A 26,869-nucleotide genomic window follows, 5' to 3' on the forward strand; every position below is an offset into this window, starting at 1 on the left:
GGAGATGGAAGGAGAAGGACTCCTGCTCTCCCTCGTTCTCTCTCTCTCTCCCCTCCCCGCCCCACCGTCTCGTTAATAGCGTAGGCGCACGCGCACTGATCCCTCCCGTCTCTATGGGAACCAACATCCGCGCGCTACGGGGCCGAGGCCGAAGCCGGTTGGCGATGTAAAAGGAGAGACCGTTTGGTTCGGAGCTTCCATGTCGCGGAGGCGCCTCTCCGCCACTCCGGAGCTGAGCTGGCGCCAGAACCAAGCTCTGAGCAGCACTGTGCGCATCGTAAGGGAGTTGGGGCCCACCGCTTTCGTCCTGCAGGAAGAAGACCAGCGAGCGTCGGAGCACAGGGTAGGGCAGAAGAATCCAGCGGAGAGGGAGGTTGAGGAAGAGGAAATCGTTTTCGTGTTCTCTCCGCGCACCCGGGAATTGGGAGGGAGAGAATGTGAAAGGAGAGTCCTCCCTTGTGCGGTGCTGGTGGTAATCAGGTGGCCTGTATCACCCATGGCTCCATCCCTTGGGGTTGTATTAAATTAAGTCCTACTTAGAGTAGACCGAATCTCCGGTAAAAGGGGTCGAGGTCCACTCAGCCTTCCATTCAAACGTGGTCGGTAAAATGAGTACCCGGCATATGCTGGGGGGTAAAGAAAGGCCGGGGAAGGAACTGACAATCCCACCCTGTATATACGGTCTGCTTTGTAAAACGTCACAAGACGTCACCCTAAGAGTCGGAAAGGACTCGCACTACAAGTGCGGGGACACTTTTACCTTTTACAGTAGACCCATAGAAATCAGTGAACCTACCTTAGTCATGTCTATTAACTTCAGTGAGTCTACTCTTGAGTAGGACTAACATTGAATACTAACAAGGATCTCTCACATCGGCACCACACATTTAAAGCACATTTATACCATAGCATTCCCCAAAGATTCTGTCCTTTTCCCTTTACAAAGCTGCAGCTGCCAGCAATCTTAACAAATTACAGTTCCCAGGATTCTTTGAGGAAGCCATGTGTTTAAATGTATGGTGTGGATACTGGTGTCAGTTTATTTATAGCCTTTCAATCAGAAGTTACAAGATGTTACCCATGCAGTGTACAACATAACAGGATTTAGGAAGCTGCCTTATACCGAGTCAGACCATTGGTCTATCTAGCTCAGTATTGTCTACACTGATTGGCAGTGCCTCTGCAAGGTTTCAGACAGGGAACATCCCCAGCCCTACACGAGATGCTATGTCTGCATGCATACTACTCAGCTATAGGCTTTCCTCCAAGACAATCCCCTAAATCACATTGAACACCATTTATTAGAAAAAAAATAGATCTGCCATAGCTAAGGAACAGTAAAAACTGGGATAACATTATTAAAGACCCAGGAAGGCCTGAATGAGTGCATTCTGTTTGTACTAGCTGACAAAATGTCAGTAGTTTCAGTGCAAGGGAACAAGTACAGTAAGAGCTGATGCCTATGATCAGACTATTACATTTATAACCAGACTTTCCTCCAAGGAGCTACAGGCGGCAAACTTGGTTTTCTCCTCACAGCAACTTCAGATAGGTTAGGCTGAGAGATAGTGACTGGCTCAAGGTCATCCTTTGAGGATCATGACTGAGCTCAAAAATATGATCGTCTCTATTCTAGCCAACTTCGGGTTTCCCTTCATGCTACAAGCAAGTGATGCAAGAGCCACTTTAAATCTAACGTGTGAAAACATTTGAAAGCTGGAATCCTGTACCTATTTACCTGGAATTAAGCCCCTTTGAATATAATGGGACATTTGAGTAAGCATGCCTAAGATTGGGCTACTAGTCTCTAGTACCGCTACTAGAGGGAAGTAATGCTGGTGTTACAGGTTTTCTTTTTCTTCCAAATAGGTTTTGCTCCCACTGGCATTTGTCCTTAGAATAATCCCTTTCTCCTCTACAGTCTCACTCTGTACACCTATCCTTCCCTAGAAGTCAACTGCTCATCTACTAGAACATTTATTTATTCAGCTCTCCTCACAAAGCCCTTTTTCACCAAGCCCCTCCCAAAATCAAAATGCATTGCCCGTGACACCCCACACAGTCACCCCCAGCAAATCATTCTCTAGTTCAAGGGTAGCCAACATGGGATCCTCGATATGTTGTTGGACTACAACTCCCATCATCCCTGACCAGTGGCCATGCTGACTGGGTATAAGGGGAACTGCAATCTGAAGAGCACCATATTGGCTACCACTGTTCTATATAGCCTCCCATTATACAAGCGTTATGGATATTTGTCAGCTCACACAACATTTACTTAATCTGTTTTCTGCCTTGTAGTTATGGGTGACATACCCAGAAAACAATTGCTACTTGCACAGATGTCATGTTATACAGTATCTATACTGTAATTATACATGCACCTGTTCCCCAATAGTACTTTTTATCGGAATCCTTTTTAGAAGTCTTCCCCCCACCCTTGCAGGCCCAAGCTGCAGTTGCTCTACTCATATAGCTCTCAAGAGACTACGTTATGACCCTGTCTCAATGCTATTTCTGCAAGCTCCTTTCCAAGTTCAGGAGATATACACACTGTTCAGGTACAGTATCAGCTTCTCGTCCATATCCACAGAGGAGCAAAGTGATTATACAACCACCTCTTCCGTGTGCACAGAGCAAAGGCCGGCATAATAAACACTGCTTTTCAACAGGAAACGTATGACACTACATAAAATTGTCCCAATCTAGAATGGGAAATCTTCATGTGAGAAATCATGGAAAGCCTTTCTGGATATGCGCTATTTGTACAAGAGAGTAAAACCCATGAATCCAGCATCTGGAATGCATTTAGAGATGCTTGTTAAATCAGGTTTACATGTGCATTCCTCAATATAATTTTAGCCTTCATTCCAATCCACTCATCACTAACTGGATCCAGTCCTAATTTCCCTATTGCTCTCCAGCAGGTGATTGGTGCTGACAGCACAAACTATGTATTCTGAAAGTTCACATGCAGAGATCCTTCTACACAAACTGAGGGCTATTTTTAATTATGTGTAAATAAAACTACAGAATGAACAGAAAGGTTTTAGTAAATAATCTAGTTATATCTTTACCCCCACCTTTGCCTTTATCTCCATTTTATCATTCCTGTATTACGATTGCTAAACCTGTTTTTTGTTCCTTTGGTGTAAGGTTTCTCTGGGGAACCCTCATTCATGCAGCTGCTCAACATTTGTGAAAGAAAAGGATCTCTGTAAACATATCTGCTGGTAAATTGGTTTTTAATATGAAGCTGTATAAATAACATTATAGTAGATTTGGTTTATACAATTAGATTCTCTAGAGAGACTAGGGAAACAGAATGGCCTAAAAAAGAAAGGATAGAGGGAAAAGGGGGCTTAAGAAATAAGGACCAAAAAAGTTAATGAAAGAAATGCAGACAGAAATGAGAAGTTGGAGAGGAAAAGGCAGTGAGAAAAAGTGTAAGGGTACTATTCTGAATACCCCTAAATAGATTTGTTGCATCAGAGAATTAATTTTAAGTAAGAGAACTGTCATGTAGAAGTGTTCAAATTTTTCAAACCTTTAGCCCAAGCATGCTTTTGGGAACCCACTTTAAGTACGGCAGGTTGTGAGCCACAGTTGATCTCGATCCACCAGCTGAAGACCGATGCTATAGTGACTAAGCAATATATTTAGTAGCTGGAATTTGGGAGTACCTTGTTTGAATTTTACCTCTGTCATAAACTCACTAGACCTTAGGCAAGACACTCCCATTCAGCCTTGCCTCTTCCCATCTGCAACATAGGGATAACACTAATTTATCTTACAGTTCCATAAATATTACAAGAAAAGGAGAAGAACTTTGGATATATGGAAGTTCTATGCTGCAGTGCTTTGTAATTATACAGCCACGAGAGTGGCTATATACTATACCCAGCATGGATTTTTCACATTCCACAGTGTTAAGAAATTTAGCATTGAAATCAGTGATAATGTCTGGAAACTGTAATCCCTGGGATGGCAATACCAAGATGGCGGTAGGAGCAGCTCTTCTGTTTCTCCTTCCCTCCCTCATTGCTTGAGGTGACGTGGCTGCCTGCCCTTTGCACCCTGGATGCGCTGTTGGGCCTGGCCCCGCTGCTCCATTCCACGGCGGCAGCACAGGCAGTCTGGACCGCTTGGCTCAATGTCTTGTGGAAGATGCCTGGCAGCAACCAGAGCGGCTGGAGCGCCGGTGAGAATGGCATCTAGGGGCAGGACTCACCCCAGCGGCGGTTGGCCGGTGTGCTGGTGCTGCTTGAGGGGCTCGACGCCATCAACGCCTATAACCCCCTCACTAACTTCAGTGTCCCGGCCGCTGCCGCCATTGCAGGTACGCCGTGGCTCGCCCTCATCCAGCAAGGTGGTGGGTGCACCTTCTCTGAGAAGATCTACGTGGCCGCCAAGTGGGGGCTGCCACCGCTGCCATTTGTAACTATGGCAGCGGGATGGGGAACGACATCAAGGCCATAACCCACCCTGCTTCTGTGGGACCGGCTGAAGCTAGGGAAAGGTTACTCGTATTTTGCCACCAGAGAAGCTGATCAGAAGTTCAACTGAAGGTGTCGGACTTGCAAGCATAGAAGGAAAGAGAGAGAACCAACTCACAGCTTTGTTGGGGGCAACCTGAGATGTTTCTGCTGCTCCAGGCGCCTGCACCACCCTGTATTTTCACTGGAAGTTGTAATCACTGTTTTTTTAAATAATGTTATTTGTTATTTAATTTTTGTAAATTGTATTGTTTATTGATGTATTTTTATATTTGTGTTTTTCTTGTAAGCCGGCTTGAGGGCCTTTTGGCCATAAGGCAGGTATAAATAAACTATAATAATAATAATAATAATAATAATAATAATAATAATAATAATAATAATAATGTCGGGCATGCTCAGTAAGAACCAACTGTCAGTATTCTAAAAGTCAGACTCACAGCTGCTGGGCTTGCCTAATCAGGGCCACACCCACACCAGACATTGATTTCACTTGAGACAGTCATGGCTTCCCCCAAAGAATCATGGGAAGTGTAGTTTGAAGGGTGCTGAGAAGAGACTCCTATTCTCCTGACAGAGCTCCTGTGGCCAGACTGATTTAACAGTCAGCTGCTCTGATTGAAGGTCTTTGAGGGGAACAGGGTGTCTCCTAGCAACTCTCAGCACCCTGCACTAACTACACTTCCCAGGATTCTTTGAGAGAAGCCATGACTCTCCAAAGTGAAATAAAGGCCTGGTGTGGATGTGGCCAGGGACAGCTTTGGTTTAAATATGGTTGGGAGGTTACATGTGCCTGCTGTAGAATAAAAAGGTGGGGGAAATCCTGAAAAGTAATGATACTGTTCACAATGTTTTCCTTTTGGAAAGGTAAGGGGCTACCCCTCTGCCCAGTGCTTACCTACCCAATCTCCTATTTTCCCCTTCCTCCTACCCTTCCTGCCCCTCCCCCAGGTCAGTGTTGGACTACGACCTGGGAGACCAGGGTTTGAATCCCCACACAGTCATGACTCACTGGGTGACCTTGGGCCAGTCACTACCTCTCAGCCTCAGAGGAAGGCAATGGTAAAACCAACTCTGAATACCTTTTACCATGAAAATCCTATTCATAGGGTTGCCATAAGTCGGGATCAACTTAAAGGCAGTCCATTTCCATTTTCAAACATGATTGCACAGAAATAAATCCCATTGAACTCAAAAAGTATACAAATTATCAAACCCACCCTCCTCTTCCCTCCTATCCCCTCCCCCTCCCTCCTCCCCATGGTCAGTTTTGCCTATCTTAAGCATGATTGCATGGGAGTAAATACCATTGAACTCTATAAGCATGCAAATGATCAAACATGCCCACCTCTCCCCCTTCCTTTGCCCGTCTCCAGTCTGCTCCTTCCCTTTCCCCCTCCTTCTCACCCATGACCGGTTTCCTAACCATGATTGCATAGGAGTAAATCCCATTGAACTCGGTAAGCATACAAATGATCAGACCTGCTTTCCCCCTCCTTCCCCTCTCATCTCCCTTCCTCCTCCCCTCCCCTCTTCCTTCTCCCCTGCCCACTCCAGCCCTCCTTTCCCCCCCCCGTCAGTTTTACCTATCCTAAGCATGATTGCACAGAAGTAAATCCCACTGAACTCAATAAACATGCAAATGGAAACCTGTCCTCCTCCCCTCCCCCTCCTGCCTGCTCCCATCCCCCTGCTGTCCTCTGCCCTTCCTTCCCTCCCTCCTCTTTTCCTCCCCATCCCCTGTGGTCAGTTTCACCTATCCTAAGCATGATTTTGCTGTTGTTACTGTGCTTTCAAGTCGATTACGACTTATGGCAGCCCAGTGAATCAGTGACCTCCAAGAGCATCTGTCATGAACCACCTCATTCAGATCTTGCATGCAAATGATCAATGCATTCTCAGCACACTTGCACAGGATCCCATTTCTTACCTCCCGGATTAAAAAGCAGAGAAATTCACTCATAGGCAAAAACCCTTGTGGTTTAAGAACATACCTATAGCCCACAGCTATTTCTATCAAACTTTAAAAAGCAAGGAAATTGGGCAGCTATAGTGAATGCACCAGGGGAGCAGGAGACCTGACCTCTCTGAGATATTGTACTGCCCTACAAATTTGTCAAAAGGCAGACACAATTTGGGTTGGTCTTTCACAGTCCAATCCACTTCCTGTGCAGCTTCGAAGAATTTGGTAACAATCCTGCTCCCCTGGTGCATTCACTATAGCTGCCCAATTTCCCTGTTTTTTAAAGTTTGATAGAAATATCTGTGGGCTATAGGTGTGTTCTTAAACCGCAAGGTTTTTTGCCTCTTAGTGAATATCTATATGAAGCTGCTGGGAGTGGTCATTAGGAGTTTCTGGGCAAGGTGTCATTGGTATGCCAATGACACTCAGCTCTACTTCTTCATTAAATCCGAATCAGGAGAAGCCGTGTGGGCCTTGGACCAGTGCCTGGATGCAGTAGTGGGATGGATGAAGAAAATAAGCTGAGTTTGAATCCTGGTAAGATGGAGGCGCTATGTGTGAGTGGTTCCTGTGTCCAAGGAATTGGTTGATTGCCTGCCCTGGATGTGGTTGGACTCCCCCTGAGGGAGCTGGTACACAGTCTTGGGATGCTTCTGGATCCAAGTCTGTCACTGGAGGCCTGGATGGTCTCAGAGGCTAAAAGGACCTTTTATCAGCTGCACCTGAGAGGCTACTATGACCATTCCTGGACTGGGAGAGCTTGGCCACACTAGTTCAGGCATTCGTGACTTCAAGTTTGGATTACTGCAGTGCACTCTATGTGGGGCTTCCCTTGCACTTGACCCAGAAACAGCAATTAGTGCAGAATGTTGCAGCCAGATTGCTGATGGGGGTGAGACTATGCCAGCATATAATGCCTCTGCTCAGAGATCTGCATTGGTTGTCAGTTTGGTACCAGGCCAAATTCAAGGTGTTGCTATTATAATATAAAACCCTCAACAGCTTGGGACCTATTTATTTGCGAGTCTGCCTTACCCTATGTGTGTCTACTCAAGCACTTCACTCTGCAGAACAGGCACTGTTACAGGTGCCACAGAATACTTGTTCTGCATTTGTAAGAAATTGTTCTTTAGTGTGGCAGCACCTACTCTTTGGAACTCCCTGCCTATTGACAGCACGCAGACGCCTTGGTGCCTGCTTAAAACTTTTCTGTTTAGACAAGCCTTTCCAGGCACATAGATGTTGTTCTGTTTTAATCTTTTTAGCTAGTATCTGTTTTAATTGTTTTAAATATGTTTTAATTACTTGTTTTTAGCTGTTTTATTGATAATTTTAATTTGTTTTGTAAACCACTTTGTTGTTGTTGTTATGTGCCTCCAAGTCAACCACGACTTTTGGCGACCCTATGAATCAGTGACCTCTAGGAGCATCTGTCATGAACCACCCTGTTCAGATCTTGTAAGTTCAGGTCTGTGGCTTCCTTTATGGAATCAGTCCATCTCTTGTTTGCCCTTCCTCTTTTTCTACTTCCTTCTGTTTTTCCCAGCATTATTATCTTTTCTAATGAATCATGTCTTCTTCTTATGTGTCCAAAGTATGATAACCTCAGTTTCATCATTTTAGCTTCTAGTGATAGTTCTGGTTTAATTTGTTCTAACACCCAATTATTTGTCTTTTTTGCAGACCATGGTATCTGCAAAGCTCTCCTCCAACACCACATTTCGAAGGAGTTTATTTTTCTCTTATCCACTTTTTTCACTGTCTAACTTTCACATCCATACATAGAGATCGGAAATACCATGGTGTGAATGATCCTGACTTTAGTGTTCAGTGATACATCTTTGCATTTGAGGACCTTTTCTAGTTGTCTCACAGCTGCTCTCCCCAGTCCTAGCCTTCTTCTGATTTCTTGACTATTGTCTCCATTTTGGTTAATGACTGTGCCGAGGTATTGATAATCCTGACAAATTCAATGTCCTCATTGTCAACTGTAAAGTTACATAAATCTTCTGTTGTCATTACTTTAGTCTTTTTGACGTTCAGCTGTAGTCCTGCTTTTGTGCTTTCCTCTTTAACTTTCATCGCATTTGTTTCAAATTATTACTGGTTTCTGCTAGTAGTATGGTATCATCTGCATATCTTAAATTATTGATATTTCTCCCTCCAATTTTCACATCTCCTTCATCTTGGTCCAATCCCAATTTCCGTATGATATGTTCTGCATATAGATTAAACAAACAGGGTGATAAAATACACCCCTGTCTCACACCCTTTCTGATGGGGAACCTATCGGTTTCTCCATATTTTGTCCTTACAATAGCCTCTTGTCCAGAATATAGGTTGCATATCAGCACAATCAGATGCTGTGGCACCCCCATTTCTTTTAAAGCATTCCATAGTTTTTCATGATCTACACAGTCAAAGGCTTTGCTGTAATCTATAAAGCACAGGGTGATTTTCTTCTGAAATTCCTTGCTCAGTTCCATTATCCAATGTATGTTTGCGATATGATCTCTGGTGCCTCTTCCCTTTCTAAATCCAGCTTGGATGTCTGGCATTTCTTGCTCCATATATGGTAAGAACCTTTGTTGTAGAATCTTGAGCATTACTTTACTTGCATGGGATATTAAGGCAATAGTTCGATAATTACTGCATTCCCTGGGATCCCCTTTCTTTGGAATTGGGATGTATATGGAACGCTTCCAGTCTGTGGGCCATTGTTTAGTTTTCCATATTTCTTGACAGATTTTTGTCAAACTTTGGACAGATTCAGTCTCAGTAGCTTGTAGCAACTCTATTGGTATGCCATCTGTTTCTGGTGATTTGTTTCTTCCAAGTATTTTAAGAGCAGCTTTCACCTCACATTCTAAAATTTCTGGTTCTTCTTCATACGGTTCCTCTATGAATGAATCTGTCATCTTGGCATCTCTTTTATAGAGTTCTTCAGTGTATTGCTTCCATCTTCCTTTTATTTCATCTCGGTCAGTCAGTGTGTTTCCCTGTTGATTATTCAGCATCCTTACTCTTGGTTTAAATTTCCCTTTCATTTCTCTAATCTTTTGGAATAGGGCTCTTTTTCTACCCTTTTTGTTGTCCTTTTCTATTTCTATACAGTAACTATTGTAATAGTTCTCTTTGTCCCTAAGTATTAGTTGCTGTATTGTTGCATTTAGGGTTCTGACTGTGTTTCTATCTCCTTTTGCTTTTGCTTTCCTTCTCTCTTTAACCATTTTAAGAGTTTCTTCAGTCATCCATTGAGGTCTTTCTCTCTTTTTAACTAGATGTATTGTCTTCTTGCATTCTTCTCTGATAACGTTTCTGACTTCATTCCATAGTTCTTCTTGTTCTTTGTCAACTAAGTTTAAACCCGTTCCTTATTTGATCTTTATATACTTCTGGCATGCTATTTAAATTGTATTTTGGCATTATGATTGCTTTGTTGTTCTTCTTTAGCTTTACTCTGATTTCGATACAACCAGTTCATGATCTGTACCACAGTCTGCTCCTGGTCTTGTTTTCGTAGAATGTATGGAACTTCTCCATCTTCTGCTACCAATTATATAATCAATTTGATTCCTATATTGACCATATGGTGATGTCCATGTGTACAGTCATATTTTCGGTTGCTCAAAAAATGTGTTGGCAAGAAACAAATTATTGGCTTCACAGAATTCAGTAAGTCTTTCTCCTGCTTCATTTCTGTTTCCTAAGCCTCATTTCCCCACAATTCCTAATTATTCTCTGTTCCCTACTTTTGCATTCCAATCCGCCATGATTATCAGCACATCTTGTTTTTGTGTGTGATCAATTTCTTCCTGCATAAAACCTCTCCAATTCCTCTTCTGCGTTTGCTGTTGGAGCATAGACTTGGATGATGGTTATCCAATATGCTTCCGGGCTCAATTCAAAGTGCTGGTTTTGACTTATAAAGCCTTACACGGCTTGGGACCACAATACCTGGTGGAACGCCTCTCCCGATATGAACCTACCTGTACTCTGCGTTCAACATCGAAGGGCCTCCTTCGGGGGCCCACCCAGAGAGAAGCCTGGAAGGTGACAACAAGAAAACAGGCTTTCTCTGTGGTGGCCCCCGAACTATGGAACTCTCTCCCTGATGAGGTACGCCTGGCGCCAACATTGCTGTCCTTCTGGCGCCAGGTAAAAACCTTTTTGTTCTCCCAGGCATTTTAACAACATTTTTAACATCTATTTTTAACACCTACATTTGCACTTACGCTCTTAATATTTTAGTAATCTTAATTACTTAACATCTTAATACTTTTAACTGATTTAATACGCTTTTAATATTTTTAGGCTTGTGTTGTAGTTGTTTATATGTTTAATTATGTTTCTACTACTTTTGGTATATTGTTTTTTATGTTGTTGATATATGTTTTTACTTGTATATTGGATGTTTTTATGTTGTGCACCGCCCAGAGAGCTACGGCTATTGGGCAGTATAGAAATATAATAAATAAATAAATAAATAAATGTTGATAGGTTTCCCTTTTAATTTCATTGATACAACTTGCTCAGACCTTGCTGTAGCTTCTAATTGCTCTTGCTACATCACTTCTCACTGTTAATGCAATCCCATTTCTTCTTAATTTCTCATTTCCTGCATAAAATACTTTGTAGTTGCCTGATTGAAAGTGTCCCATTCTCATCCATTTTAGTTTGCTCACACTAAGTATTGTCAGGTTGATGCGTTCCATTTCTTGCTTGACATAACTTTCTAACTTTCCCTGGTTCATGCTTCTCACATTCCATGTTCCTATTGTGTGCGTCATACAGCTCCGGACTCTCCTTTTGCATCTGTGCGCATCAGCCTCTGGGCTTCCTTTCGGCTTTGACCCAGCTGCGTCATTAGTCACAGAGCTACTCGTACTTGTCCTTTGTTCTTCCCCAGTAGCTCAGTGAGTACCTTCTGACCTGGGGGTCTCATCTTCCAGCACTATCTCATGTTACATTTTGGATACTTTGTTCATAGGGTTTTCGTGTTAAGAGCTATTCAGAGGTGGTTTACCATTGCCTTCCTCTGGGTTTGGATGCATCTTTGTCTGGTGTTTCAGCTTTGACCATTCTGCCTTGGGTGCCCCTGCTAGGAGTCTAGCCTCTTGGTCTAGACTCCTCATGGCATTGCTCTTAGCTTCTTCAGCACTCTCAAACCCCCTCACCACATTAAGGTGTGCATCCTACAGGGGGGTAAACCGCTTAGAGGTCTTTACATTCAGGTGGTATATAACTTTTGTTAAATACATACTTACATATGAGGACAAAGAAACCTGTGGCCCTCCAGATGTTATTGGACTCCAACTCCCATCAGTCCTGGCCAGCATGATCAATGTCCAGGGATGATGGGAGTGAGTCAAATAATATCTGGTGAGCCAAAGATTCCACATCCCTGCCTGTAATATGTAATAAGTAAATGTCTTAATACTTAAGAGTATTATTAAGAAGGTTAAAAAAAGAAGAGTAAATGATAGCAAACCATAATTTTACATTGGCTTGGTTTGCACATCATACATGGCAAGCCAAACTGTAGCTTCCTGGTACTGGTGACCACAAGCCTGGATTCAGACCACACACTAAGGCAGACCTTGGCTTAGCTCATTGTCGTGCAGGAGTAAAAAAGACCAAGGAGGAGCAGTGCGGCTGTGAGCTCTGTTCGTGCTGGAAAGGCATAGTTTGGCTTACTGATATGTGTAACCTAGGCTAGTTTCATAATCAAATTTAGTGCAGATGGACTGTGCGACGTCCCCGCCCACCTTTCCCTGCCTTCCTGAAGCAGATGAGGGGGATGTCTGCCTCTATACACTGTATAATATATCCTTTACACATGTACAGAGGCTATTCAACACTTCTCAACCTTATGTGCAATATTTCCACTTACAGCCTGGGCACTCCACGGTATCCCATCCTTATCTCTGGGTGATCCTGGATACCCCTAATCCACTGTGGTAATATTTATTGCTAGGTTGTACGTGTAGCAGTCCCTTCCTTCAAGGGCTACCCATATGATATAAAGCTGCCACCAGTTTCAGAATGAAACACCTTTAGGGATTTGCCAAGAGACACTGTAGATTGTGTTAGATGCAGTACCATTTGTTTATTCAACACCCCCCTAACTGATATTTATTTATGGTATGTAGTAACCAAGCATAGGCATGAGTATGGAACAAATAAAAACAAAATGACACTTTATTATTTACAGATAAGTATTTTTAAACCTTAAAGATAGAAATAAGCTCTGATACAGTATATCCCTATGCTACACTTTCTAACTGAATCTCTTCACTTCCAGACCAACAACCGCCCTCTATCCCAATTCCTAATCTATCTATCCAAGCCCTAGAATAAAACCAACTGACTATGAACTGACAAAACCTCTCAGTATATTTTAAACAGAAACTCTCACTCATTCCCTTCACCCAACCAGAGAATTCAACATCGAATCTGAAACATTCACACCAACTTCCTAACATTCCATTTTACCCCTTCCCTCTCTACTTAGCAAATAAGGACATATGTTAGCAAATAAACATCAACAGAACCAGGATTACATATTTACATAGTGTTGTGATGCCACAACTGCATCTTAAGGAAATAACAGTTATTTTTCTTTGTAATCAGTATGACATTTTTGTATAATAGTTGTGCTTACTGTTGTACAATTTAAAATTGAGTAAATAGCTTTTGCTACATTGTCATTGTACAGCTATGTATCCCTTTTGCTGTTTTATTAGGTTACTGTTGAAAAAATTCAAACTGCCAAGAGATCATGAATGTAAGTACTCATCAACCTCATTATTTCCTTGTTGTGGATTGGTACATGAAGTGCATATATTTTATCATGGTTTCTCACTTTCCATTACAAGATCACTTTTGAATGTTTATGGCAGAAACCATGGCATGAAGCCTGCTTTTCTGATTGGCTCACTATATGCATCATAAACAATATTTCCAAAATACGTTTATGCCCTTATTCAATCCCATTTTCTCATGCATTCAATGTGCGGGAAATCCAGCTTTCTAATGAGCTTCCATTTGTTTTATATGAAAGGATATGCAGTGAACTAATGCTTGGCTGGCTGCATCTAAATCACCTGGAAACAAACCAGAATTGTATTTTATCATTTTCAATTTTGACTTTTCTATAGATGCTTTAAAGTTGGGCCTTGTGGAAAGGGAAATTAACTACGTGCTTCAAGGTCCACAAGTTGCTCCCCAAGCAAAGGTATCTGCTAATTCCACAAAGGAGCTGCAGACAGCTGATGATGGGTACATCAAACAAAAAGAAATTGATAATGAGGGTGTATGTCCAATTTGCCAGGACATGCTACTCAAGAAAATGCTTCCCGTCACTTACTGCAGGTAAGTCACCTTTGCTATTCAGAAATTGTTGAGACAATATTTTTATGAGTGTTTTGCTTGACTAAATTACCTGGAGACTAAAGTCTAGAAAAAATATGTTCTTACTATTTGTTTGTGTTTTCTTTAGTATTTTGGCGTCATGTCTTGATATTTTGGGCAGTATACAGACATGGAGACTGGCTTGCACATAACTATAGTTTAGCACAAGGTGCAGAAGCTAGGATGAGCCCAAGCAATGATTCAGGGTCACACATATTCCTTCCCCCTCAGCTCTCCTTTCCCATACAGCTTGGAGAAAGACTTCACTAGCATTTAGTTTTTTGCTTTCAAGAGTCTTGGCTTCTTGTTGCTGACAAACCAGAGTGTGTGGCTTTAAACAAACTAGCTTCATAACAGAGCCATGCAGCAGAAGAGGAGAGCACACAGAGCATTATGCGCAAGAAGAGAAGCAAAGTTTGTAGCAACCAACAGGATTGCCTTCCACCATACACAATCATTTAACATTAAAACAAACAGTAGAAGTCCACCTCTTTATCAGCCTCTATATGTAAATTTACCTCTCTGTACCTGAGGGAATGTCCGTCTCTGTGCCTGAATTTCAAACCTTTAACTTTTGTTTGAGGGGGAAGCACTAACAACATGGTTATCTAGTAACCAAAGTGTCAGCAAATGAACCAGATTATTCTCAATCTCTGTTGCACCACTCAGTCATCTCTTCCCTTCCATGAAGGATAAACTAGGTTCTAAATAAACCTCTTTAAGCTATGTTGGATCATGTTACACAATCTTTCTAGACAGACAGTTGAAGTACAGAGTTGAGGTTGTCATGCATTGTCTTAGTTTCTGGTATTTCTAGTAAATTACAAAGTATGTCTATGTGCTAGCAGTAGGGTATATAGTATTAGGCTGTGTGACTTTTTCTTATTTATTTATTTATTGTTTGATTTATATCCTGCCCTTCCTCCCAGCAGGAGCCCTTATTCTTATGGTTATGAATCTGGACTACTGTATATTTGTAACAGCTTTCATAGCTTCATATAACTTTTTGTATATGCATTTCCTTGAGAACATGTGAGGATATATAATCAATTGTTAATTTTCTATAGGTTTGGTTGTGGCAACAACATACACATAGTATGTATGAAGATCTGGGCTGATCATCAGATAGACTTAGAGAAAGATTCTTTGGTGAAGTGCCCTCTCTGTAGGGAAGATTTTGCACCATTGAAGCTCCTATTGGAAGAATTCAGAAACAGCAAAAGACTCATGACTGTAGCAGAGAAACAGCGCCTTGACAGACACCTTGGAATCCCTTGCAATAATTGCAGAGTATGCCCCATTGAAGGAAATTGCTACAAGTAAGCATTTTAAAGCATTTACGTTCTTAATTCTCACTGATGAGTTTGTGGTACTTTTAACTTTTTGTCAGTCGGTAATTAAACAAAATTAATATACACAGGCTCAGCCTTTCAGATAAATACCTCATAGGTGTACATCTGTTATATGTATAATTAATCCTTAGATTTGCTACTAAATTATGCAGAAATTACTCATGAAAATACATTTTGTTAGTAGTCTAGGACTGCAGTCCTAAGCACACTAAGATAGAAATCCCATTGAACAAAGCCACATTCTTATTTACACGTAATGGTAAGCCATGGTTTGTTTATCCTAATTGTAGCTTGTTTGAATGCTTAAACCCGCCTAAATAAAGTAATAAAACAGTACTGTCCTTTTCTACTTCACACTTTAGAATCCCCTCTCCCCAGTCTATTGTTGGGAAATTGTGACTCTTGAGGGCTTCACAAATTCATCATGTTGATTAGCATATAACTTTAAAAATCCAATAGGGACATGTGGGCAGGAGTCTGCAGAGAAGAATTTTTTTTTTATTGTGCTAGGGTAGGAGATGATTAGGAACTTAGGATTTCAAGACAGCATTGGATGTGTTTATGCTGGTGAGAAAAGAGGCAATCTGGGTTTGGCTTGGAGGGTGACAAGAGTGGTAGAAACTCTTCAAGGAACATGTCCTGCCCTGTTTGTAACAGAGCTGTTGAGGCTACAAGGCAGTTCCAGTACAGGAACACTCCGAAGGTGTTTGGGATCCCAAAAGAGAAGGTGGGGGAAATTAACCCAAGATTAAGCAAAACAAGCCATGGTTTCTTTGCTCATCTGTGAGACTTATCATGGCTTGTTCAACAAGCAGTAGTTTACATGTCATTGTTTACCATTTTGTGCTCACATGGCCAGTGAGACTTGCTTTCCAGTAAACATATATATGATTGTGCTGTTGAGAATCATTGGTTTCTATCACAGAAGTAAAATTCTGATTTACTTGTATGTATCTTGGGTTATCGTCCAATACAATAAAACCTTACTCACATTAGTACCCTCTTTTACATGAGAGGCTAGATTACATTTCTCTGTGTAAGTGTTAAAACATGAAGTTGCAGAAGTAAAGTTCTGTTTGACTGGATAGCTGCTTGTTTTCAATCTCTTGTAATGGCAATGGACATCAAAACATCACTAAACCCCAATTTTAACACATTTATGTATGTATTCAAAGTAAAAGAACAGTAACAGCTTAATTCAAACAATATTTTCTCCAATGAATCAAGAGTACCCAACATAGTGTTTAAAAATAATTTTTGGGGGGGGGGAAGACTGTTGCCCCACCTAGTGTCCATTGAGGAGAATTATTTCATCCAGATTTCTAAACTGCATGTAAATAAATTCAAGTCACATCTTTTTCCCCATGTTGCTGCTGAGGAGGAAGCCTAACCTTAGACAGCGTACTATATTTTAAAACAGAAGTCTTTTTGAGGTTTTAATTCTGACATTTGCGGGCATTGTGGTACAGGCCAGTATTTCTTCATCTTACTTGCTCAACTCTATTTCCAGTGACAGGCAGGTTTTATTAAATGACGCCTGCAGTACATGCCTTGAGTACTATTAGTTTTGAGTACTAACATAAAAGAGCAGGGATCCTTCAGGTTTGAAAAGGATATGCACAAACTCTTGCTGTGATTATCTAATATATTATTGATCGAATGCAGAGCCATTGACTCTTGCCAACTGAGGGTATTTTATTTTTTCACCTACAAACGTAGTATGTGACGCAAGCTTGTATGTAGTATACAGCAGGAATTTTAATAGTGTTCTATACCAAACTGCTGACAAAATCATCCTAAATGAGTCTATTTTAAGATATGAAACTTGCATATGCCTCAACGATAGAATTTTAAAGATTTATTTTATGAAATTAGGAAGCTACTGACAATCATGTTTCCTTGTTTGTTTCAAGGTGTACTGAGTGTAGTGAATATCACCTGTGCCATGGATGTTTTAGAAGTTTTTGTCATCCTTCACATATCTTTGTTTTCCGAGAGGTACGGTACAATCCCCTTCTAAATTTATCTTAATTCAGGAACTGAACAAGCAAACATTTATACAGCTAACTGTTAACCCATCCTATCATTTGGGTGTCTGTATGAATCACCTCTATGGTAGAATAATCCGTGATGGTTTCTCTTGTCTTTAGAAATTGCTAAACACATTCTGTAGATCCAAAGGTCAAAATAGAGAATAAGGATGCAATCCTAAAACACATTTACAGTGGAATAAGCTTCTCTGAGCACAGCAGGATTTACTTGCAGTCATATAGCAAGTACAGCAGTGCAGTATAGTGAGCAAGGGTTATATGATTCTCTTTGCCCTTGATTGCTTTTCTACCCTCTACAACAGGGCTGGGGGATCTATAAACCTCCAGCTATTGTTGGATTGCAACTCCCATCCATAGTCCCTGATTATTGGCCATGCTGGGTGGGGCTAATGAGAGTTACAGTCCAACAACGTCTGGAAGGTCACAGGTTCCCCAGCCCTTCTGTATTTTTCCTCCCAATAAAACCTTTGACTGCCTGCCGCTGTTCTGTTAACTTTACAAGTGACGCACAAGCTAATTACAATGCATTTCATGCAAGGTATCAGTTGTAAGAAATGGCACTTCCATAATCCTTATGACACTTCTGTGGAAGTTGTAATATGATCTAGAATAAATGATCAAATCTTATCTCTTTCTCTCCATTTTGAGACTGTGCACAAGACTGCTGCAAGTCTTCACTTGCCAAAAGCCCAACTGGATATACAGTTCCTTTTTTTCTCCTGCAGTTTCAACTTCCTGTAATACCGTTAGTTTGTCATACTTCAGCAGAGGTCACCAACCTGTCATCCGCAGGTACCATGGTGAAGCCCTTCACTTGCACCCCTAGCAGGTAGCTGAGAATGTGAGCTTTCATGGTTTTTTTTTTTTTTAAAGCAAGTCTCTAGCCCTCCTATAAAGAAAATTTTGGAACAAACTGTACACCCTTCTAAGTGATTTCTCTGAAATGAGCCAACCTGGCTGCTCCTGCCTATCAGTGTTATTAGCCAATAAGTGAAGTCAGAGCTGTGATTGATAACTGAGTTGTTTGGATACCAGGCAATAGGAACCCTTAAAGAGCTGCTGTTTTGCCCTCCCTTTTAGTGTACTTTTCCTGCTTCTGTCTTTTTTTCCTTGTCCTTGGAATGTCCATAGTTTGCCCTTCCTGCCCCCCCCCCAGCAACCAGGATGCATCTTTCCTTTTCTAGATTTACCTGAGATACGGTTTATTTTCTGCAAATACTACTACACAATAAGTGTGGGTGAATATTGAAGAGCAATGTTTAAAAAATCCCCCTCCCCCCAAAAAAGGCAAATGTGAAAACTTTGCAAAGAAGCTTTGGCATGTTTTGTGCTTTGCAGGAGCTGAAGACCAGGGATCCATTATGATTTCACTGTATAGTTAACTTAGAGTACACTGGTATACATGTCTCCTCAGAAGTAAGTCTCTTTGTGTTTAATGGTTCTTATTTCCAGGTAAGTGAGTACAGGATGATAACCTAGGCTTTGGTTTGGGGTTAGCATTGGGGGGAAAGGCAGTTTTCGTACCTTTAAGAGCTGTATGGCAGGCAGAAATTCCACAGATCAAGCCTTTTCTAGTTTGGGAATAGAAATATGGGGAAATCTTCACCATGGCTACTCTCTAATTTTGCATTATGCCATGCCTTCATGCCAGCCACTTTATGTTTCTTTGAAAATTTGAGATGTGCCCTGTGGTTCAAAAAGGTTGATACTACAATATGAATCTCTGATATAATCTTTCCTGTGTTAATATAATGATACTTTTGCAGATCTATCAAGAATGAGACCACCTGAAGCCAATCTCCAGGCTTAATCTACAAAGATCCATCCTGAATCAGGATTATTTGTACAAACTGGACACCGCTTTGCCACTTAAAATGTTTGCTGTAGCACACTTCTTCAAGGGGCTATGTTAGTGACTAATACATTTCTGTGAAGAAATTTATTAGTCACTTTTCTACACAAATATGTGCACCAAACGTGAGTTATAGCTAATAAAATGTAAAAATAAAAGTAAAAGATTAGTGTAAAAAACCCCCAGTATATAAGGTGGTGGAGCAACCCTTCATAGGAAGGCTACACAACAGAAGTCCTCCAAAGCCTTCCAGAGTTAAGAACCAAATGCCTGAGGGAAGAAAAATTTGCATGTATATCAGGAATACTCTTATTCTGTCTCCCTCACAGGTTGAGGTTGTGGTACAGCCCTCTACACTAGTGTTTTTCAACTTTGGGCCCCCAGATGTTGATGGACTACAACTCCCATGATCCCTTGACTGGTGGCTGGGAATAATGGGAATTGTAGTCTAAGAACATCTGAGGTCCCAAGTTTGAAGAACAGTGCTCTATACCATAACTGTATAGTTTTTACCAGCTAATAGAATAATGCTTTTGCATATCTATCAAGAATATTGGGACCACCTGAAGCCAATCTCCAGGTTTACTCTACAAGTACCCATCCTGAACCATGTTTATTTTATGTTTAGAGAAAAATTACTTATTTTTCTTCTGCTAGAGACTTTGAAATAGCAAATACTGACAATTATTTTCAAGCAGTTACTGCTATTGCTTAGTTTCCATGAGCTCTTTGCCAATTCTCTAGAAAAGGAATCAGAGATGGAGGTCAGTTGAACCAGTAGTACAACTATCAACTGTAGGAGAAAATCTGCCGAGCTTTAATCAAGAGGAGAACTCTAAAGAGGAAAAGGACAGGGAGAGGTAAGATGAAAGATTTAAGCTCAATCCTGTGTATGCTTACCTAGGAGTAAGTCCCACTGAACTCAATCAAGTTTACTTCTGAGTATTATTTGTTTATTTATTGCATTTATATACCGCCTCATAGTCGAAGCTCTCTGGGCAGTTTACAACAATTAAAAACATTAAAAACAAGTATACAGATTTAAACCATACCAAATTAAAACCCATAAAAACCAAGAGGCAAATTAAAAACGTGCTATTCAAATGCTGTTTAAAAAATGCCTGGGAGAAGAGGAAATTCTTGACCTGGCGCTGAAAAGATAACAGAGTTGGCGCCAGGAACTCCTCATCAGAAAAATCATTCCATAATTTGGGGGCTACCACTGAGAAGGCCCTCTCCCTTGTTGCCATCCTCCCAGCTTCTCTCAGAGTAGGCACCTGGAGGATCTTTGATGTTGAGCATAGTGTGCAGGTAGGTTCGTGTTGGGAGAGGCGTTCTGTCAGGTATTGTGGTCCCAAGCCGTGTAAGGCTTTATAGGTTAAAACCAGCACCTTGAATCGGGCTTGGAAACATACAGGCAGCCAATGGAAGCGGGCCAGAATCGGTTTTATATGTTCGAACCATCTGGTTCCTGTTACCAATATGGCCGCTGCATTTTGCACAAGCTGCAGCTTCTGAACCGTCTTCAAAGGCAGCCCCACATAGAGCGCATTGCAGTAATCTAATTTGGAGGTTACCAGAGCATGGACAACTGAAGCCAGGTTATCCCTGTCCAGATAGGGGCGTACCTGGGCCACCAACTGGAGTTGGTAGATGGCACTCCGTGCCCCCAAGGCTACCTGAGCCTCAAGTGACAGAGATGGTTCTAGGAAAACCCTAAGCTACGAACCTGCTCCTTCAGGGGAAGTGCGACCCTATCCAGGACAGGTTGGACATCCATCCTCTGGTCAGATGAACCATCCACTAACAGCATCTCAGTCTTGTCTGGATTGAGCCTCAATTAATTAGCCCTCATCCAGTCCATTGTCGCAGCCAGGCACCGGTTCAGCACATTGACAGCCTCACCTGAAGAGGATTGAAAAGAAATAGAGCTGCATGTCATCAGCATACTGATGGCAACGCACTCCAAAACTCTGGATGACCACACCCAATGGTTTCATGTAGATGTTGAACAGCATAGGGGACAGAACTGACCCCTGTGGAACCCTATACTGGAGAATCCATGGGGCCTAGCAATGTTCCCCAAGCACCACCTTCTGGAGCCAACCCACCAAGTAGGAGCAGAACCACTGCCAGAATCAACAGAGAATCAACAGAGTCACACTCCCCGTCTCTCTCCCGACAGAGGTCATCATACAAGGCAACCAAGGCAGTTTCCATGCCAAAACCAGGCCTGAAACTCAACTGAAATGGATCCAGATAATCGGTCTCATCCAAGAGTGTCTGGAGCTGGCCTGCCACCACTCGTTCAAGGACCTTGCCCAGTAATGGAACATTGGCTACCGGCCTCTAGTTATTAAGATTTTCTGGATCCAGGGAGGGTCTCTTCAGGAGTAGTCACACTACCACCTCTTTCAGGAAGCCAGGGACCACCCCCTCTCGCAGTGAGGCATTGATCACTTCCCTGGCCCAGCTGGCTGTTCCATCCCTGCTAGCTTTTATTAGTCAAGAAGGGCAAGGATCCAGCACAGAAGTGGTTGCACAAACCTGTCCAAGCACCTTGTCAATGTCCTCAAGCTGTACCAACTGAAACTCATCCAAGAAATCAGGACAAGGCTGTGCTCTGTATACCCCGCTTGATTCACCTGCTACAACACTGGAGTCTAAGTCCTGGAGGATGCTAAAGATTTTTTCCTGGAAGTGTCTAGCAAATTCATTACAGTGGGCCTCAGATGGTTCTACCATGTCCTTGGGGCCAGCATGTAATGGCCCCCGGACAATTCTGAAGAGCTCCGCTGGGCGGCAGATTGATGATTTGATAGTGGCAGCAAAATATTGTTTTTTGCTTCCCTCACTCCCCCTAAATACAGCTTACCATAGGCACTTACCAGTGTGCAACTGCATTCACCAGGAGTTCATCTCCATCATCTCCATCTGAGTAGTCATGTATAGGATCACACTGTTAATGTAATCCATTGAATATTTTTTAATTAAAATAAATGAAACTTAAGAAGGGTAACCAAATATCGGGAAAACAATTTCACATATTTTAATCCTAGTTTAAAGATAACATTCTAATGGTATTCTTGTATTTAAATGGAAGTTACTCACACAGAACTGGTATCTTAGTTGTGCTATATAAGGCAATGGCATATGTAATAATAACCATTATATACCTTCCCTTCTAATTTCAAGAACATTTCTTTTAATTATAACAAAATTGCTTGCACTAACTTTAGAAATAAGTTCTAAAAAGGAAAGGAAAACAAAAGCAAAGATAAATGTTTGTTTTTCAGGTTCAGTTGCATACCAGAGCAAATAATAACCTCATTGCCTACTGTGCTGGTTAGAAAATGCAGCAGTTTACTTGATCCAGGTTTGCAATGTAGACTCTGTCTGAAGGTCTTTCGCCTTGGCCAAATTACAAGATACTTGCCATGTAATCACAAGGTAAATAAAAGATACATCTGACCAAGCAATTGCTCAGAATTTTATCCAAAATCCTCTTGTTATAGGTCACCCAGTATTACTTTAGATACAGTTCTTTTCAGCAGAGACTATTCATACATTCAGGTGTGTGTCAAGAAGTGTCTTCTCAGGTTGTAAAACTAGTTAAGGGAGGAGTAGGGAACCTCATGCCTGGGGGCCAAATATGGCCCTTCTAGCTTCACTATTCTGTGCTTGACACTCTCCCTAGACCATGTCCCTCACTGTTTCTTCTCTCTTCCATTCCTCAAATGTCTTGTACAGATTGATTTGTGTTCTTGAACTGTGGTGAAATGCCTCGTTTGCTGGGATGGAGAGGGGGTATGTGCACGTGTGTGTAGAGCAGGGATGGGGAATCATTTTGGCTCTATGGGCCAGATCCTTATCAAGATTTATTTATTTATTTATTTATTTATTTATTAAATTTATATACCGCCCGACTAGCGATAGCTCTCTTGCACCGAATTTGACATGTGGGCAGGGCCACCCATCCGTCAATCACATATTATTGTGACATCACATGATTGACAGGTGTGTTGTCTTGCCCCACCTTTCAAAATGTCTTGTGCAGGGTTGGGAACCACTGAGCATATTACTAGTGCTATGCACAGTGCTAAGATGAACACTGATACATAGGGCTGGCAAAGTGCTTCTTTCTGCCCTCCCCTGGCATGGAAGAAGCCTACATTTTACAGGCAGCAGCAGTGGGAGGGGGGAATGAAGGGGATAAGTATGAGAAAGAAGGCTTTCTTTGGGTGTTCTCTGAGGAGGATCCCTGTTCGTCCTGCTGTGTTGGCTGCAGTCAATGCAGAATCGAACTGCGCTCTCCCACTGATCAGCTGACAGCACAAGTGTCAGGTGGGCATGGTTTGGGGGAAAATGGCATCCCGGGCCAAACTGGACCCCCTGTTGGGCTAAGATTGGCTTGTAGGCCAGAGGTTCCCAACCCCTGGTGTGTAGAAGCTTCTTGAGTTTTCTATGGCTGGAAGGTAATCTTTTGTACAAAAAAAGAGTCCTATCAGTTGCTTTACCCATTTTTTTGCTGCTGGCTCTGCCCACCAATGGCATGCAATTCCTGGAAGGCTGCCAATGTCAGACTGTTGCTCTCAGACTGGAAAAGGTCTCCCACCGTGATCTAAATACTGTTCCATACTGTAACTATTTTTCCTGGTTTAGGAACTGAGTTTTTTCTCCTGAATCTAATTTGCTAACTGGAATGTTATAACAGGTTCTATTATATTAGAAATATGTTGCAGTGTATTGAAACCTATTTCAGCACACAATATGGTTCCAAATATTTTGCTCTCACTGTGTGTTAGAAGCACAACTTAGCACATAGAGCACGTGCTTCACATACATATAATTACAGGCTCATCCCTACCACATTGTTACAGGATCTCAGGTAACAGTGCTGGAAAAGATATCTGCCTGAGGGCCTGTTGCCATAGTATGTAATGTCTGTGTAAATGGCTCAAAGGTCTGACTCAGTATAAGGCAGCTTCAGATGTCCCATTTTAAGCTACTATAGCTTAATGCTATCCAAATGTTAACCAAGTCTTTTATTTACACATGTTATATGTAATACTAGTTTATATGGCCTTCTGGATCAAAGAAAGTTATATTTTTTTTGAGAAATTTGCTCTAGATTTCTTGAAAGAATGGAAAATAAAGTAACTCGAGAACATAGGCCTGTAAGCCAAGAGATCATATGATTGTTAGCAGTGGATTTCAGAGAGCATCAGTTCAGTGGTGGAATTTGTCTCAGTTAAGAACTTAACAGCTATTTTATTGATTTACAACAGTTAATCCCACTTGAGCAAATGCATTTCCCACAGTAAATTAGTTTGCTTGGCCTAATGCTTCCAAGATAAGTAGATTGGTATGAGTATTATTTCAGTGAAACCTTTGAGGATACACCTGATTTTTTCTAATATGGGAGGAGAATCTGGCCACTTTGCATATAATTTGTTGGTACTAATATCCTTTTGTTAAAATTTGATTCAGTTGGAAAATGAATAGTCTTTTGGTGGATAATTACCAAGATGCAATATCTTGTTTTTTTTTAGTTCCACAGGAAATGCATTGACCATTGGTTGCACAAAGAAAATGCATGCCCCATTGATGGACATATTGTGTATAATCCATTAACCTGGGACAGTGTACCAAGCAATGGCACAGTAAACCCAATAACATCTCAAGCAAAGAATAAGATTACAAAGCAGAATGAGCAGGAACTTTTTATACCAGGTACTGGACTGCTCGCCAAGCAAATGAAACCTGGTCATGTCCCTGAGAAGTCTCAAGAATGCTGTAACAAAAAGAAAAGTCCTTCAGAGTTTGAACAAAATCTAACACTGAGTGGTTTTAGCTATACTTGTACAAGAAATTCTGCTTCTAGCTTGCATAGCACCCAGACAACCAGAAATTTGAAGTTTTCTAGATACGCTAAGGGTTTGGCACTTACTCCAAAGCCTCGTGCTGATGTGTTTACACAGAAGGCAATTGGCACTGCCTTAAGAGGTTTATTTGTAAATGGAAATGCTGATTAGGATTGTATTCATGACACATTTACTTGGGAGTAAGCCCCATTGAATTCAGTGGGATTGACTTCTGAGTAAATGTGTATGGGATCAGGATGCAAGTTTAATACATTTCAAGAGAAATATTAGAATTTATTATAGTCTTGTTCACTCTTCAGTTTGGCATTAGGAGTGATTCACAAAAAATAGTGTGTATTTTAACATTTAAAAAACTAACTTACTGTAAATTAGTATTTCATCTGGCAAATTAAGGCTGGCAATATTATGCTTACACAAATCTCAAATATATATACTTATTTCCATTAATGAATACAATGGTAAGAAAAAAATCATTTGCCATTTAAGATTTTTGATGTTAATATAAATTTTTTTGCCCTGATGTTATGTATCGTAAATTAGACAGAGAATATTGTGCACAAATGGCTGCTGTGCATATGTTCCTAGCCTGATTCAACAGCAGGAACTGCAGATGTGTAACCTTTTAAAAAAAGTTTTGAAACCTCAGAGCAGCTGTTCAGCAGGGCAAAACAGGGAGTAGGATTCTTCCTTCCCTAAATAGCTTACAAGGTTTTTGCTTTTAGAAAACATTTACGTATATACTATGTTGACTTGGAGCCATGGTTTCTGCAGCATTTCCTTTTACACAAGTACTCCAAAACATTTTATGTATTATGGATAAATGAACCAAAGAATATACCACTGATGAGAACCAGGATGTTTCAAACAAAGATGCAAAGCTTATAATAAGCTGAGGGTGCAGAACATGTTATAAAAAGTCTGTAATAGCAAGAGAAGAAATCTGAATAAAGAACTACATAGTTATGATCCCCTTGCCTTGAATTGTGGCAGGCAAGATTCCTGTGCAAACTTGTAGGAAAGTTGTGAGTAGTTGCTGGATGACATTCCTAGGAATGGAAGCCAAGCTTAGCATATCTATTATTTCGTTATATTTACAGCAGTTTTATTGAGCAATGTTTATTTAAAACAAATTTACATAGAACCTAATCTGCATCTTTAAATTTCTATGTATTTGTACCCATAAATGCAGTCCCTGAAGTGATATAAAATCACTTGATAAAAACAAGAATCTTCTTTGTCCATAGAAGTGGAAACAAAGTGAATTAAAATATTATATCCTGCAGAAAGAGAAGTAGCTCGCACAATTTGCATCATACATATAATGGCACTGTAGTAAAAGGTATGCATTTTATGGAAGATAGGCTTCCTGAACAAGTACAAAGAGAGTACACATAAATGTCAATAGGAAACTTAACATCTCTGCTCCATGAATAATAAATCTTGTGTAGACCAATCAGCTTGTATGTACAGAGATCAAAAACAGGTGTCTACAAAAGAGTCAGGTTCTTAATTTATTATAAATATACTGATGTGGTCCACATATGTGAGCCTTACGCATAGGGTTAAACACTCTCACATTGTTTTATAAAACTGAATGGTTAACTCCTGCAGAAGAGTGTTTCTACAGTTATTGCCTCTGAACTCAGTGAAAAACAACCAGTGTTCATTACTCCTATGATTGGGTTGTGCACAAATCCTGCTATCCTCCTGTTTCAGGATATGTTGAGGGTTGATTGCTGTGCTTTTTCAGCTTTATCATGATTTTCCTCATTGATTCCTATTAAATTAGGCAGATACAAGATGATCACATTCAATTAACTTCCAAATGTCATTAGTCAATCACATGTAGTCCTAGTA

The 26,869-nt window shown here is 41.1% G+C and overlaps 1 protein-coding gene across 1 annotated transcript; it reads left to right on the forward strand.

The window, feature by feature from the left end:
* On the forward strand, positions 1-26,567 carry ZSWIM2 (zinc finger SWIM-type containing 2). Its single transcript, XM_061608260.1, has 9 exons — positions 1-343; positions 3,157-3,233; positions 13,206-13,246; positions 13,620-13,833; positions 14,940-15,191; positions 17,138-17,222; positions 19,872-19,987; positions 22,424-22,577; positions 24,680-26,567. Exons 1-9 carry the CDS (start codon positions 200-202, stop codon positions 25,160-25,162), a joined length of 1,566 nt encoding a protein of 521 aa, XP_061464244.1. The 5' UTR covers positions 1-199; the 3' UTR covers positions 25,163-26,567.
* The last annotated feature ends 302 nt before the right edge of the window (positions 26,568-26,869 follow it).

This window comes from Rhineura floridana, chromosome 2, assembly GCF_030035675.1.
Source record: "Rhineura floridana isolate rRhiFlo1 chromosome 2, rRhiFlo1.hap2, whole genome shotgun sequence".
Lineage (NCBI taxonomy): Eukaryota > Metazoa > Chordata > Lepidosauria > Squamata > Rhineuridae > Rhineura > Rhineura floridana.

Coding starts and splice junctions, on each gene's coding strand:
- ZSWIM2 (XM_061608260.1), top strand. CDS start 200: ATGTCGCGGAGGCGCCTCTCCGCCACTCCGGAGCTGAGCTGGCGCCAG. Junction 3,234..13,205: donor CTCTGTAAACATATCTGCTG/GTAAATTGGTTT, acceptor CTGTTTTATTAG/GTTACTGTTGAAAAAATTCA. Junction 13,834..14,939: donor CTTCCCGTCACTTACTGCAG/GTAAGTCACCTT, acceptor AATTTTCTATAG/GTTTGGTTGTGGCAACAACA.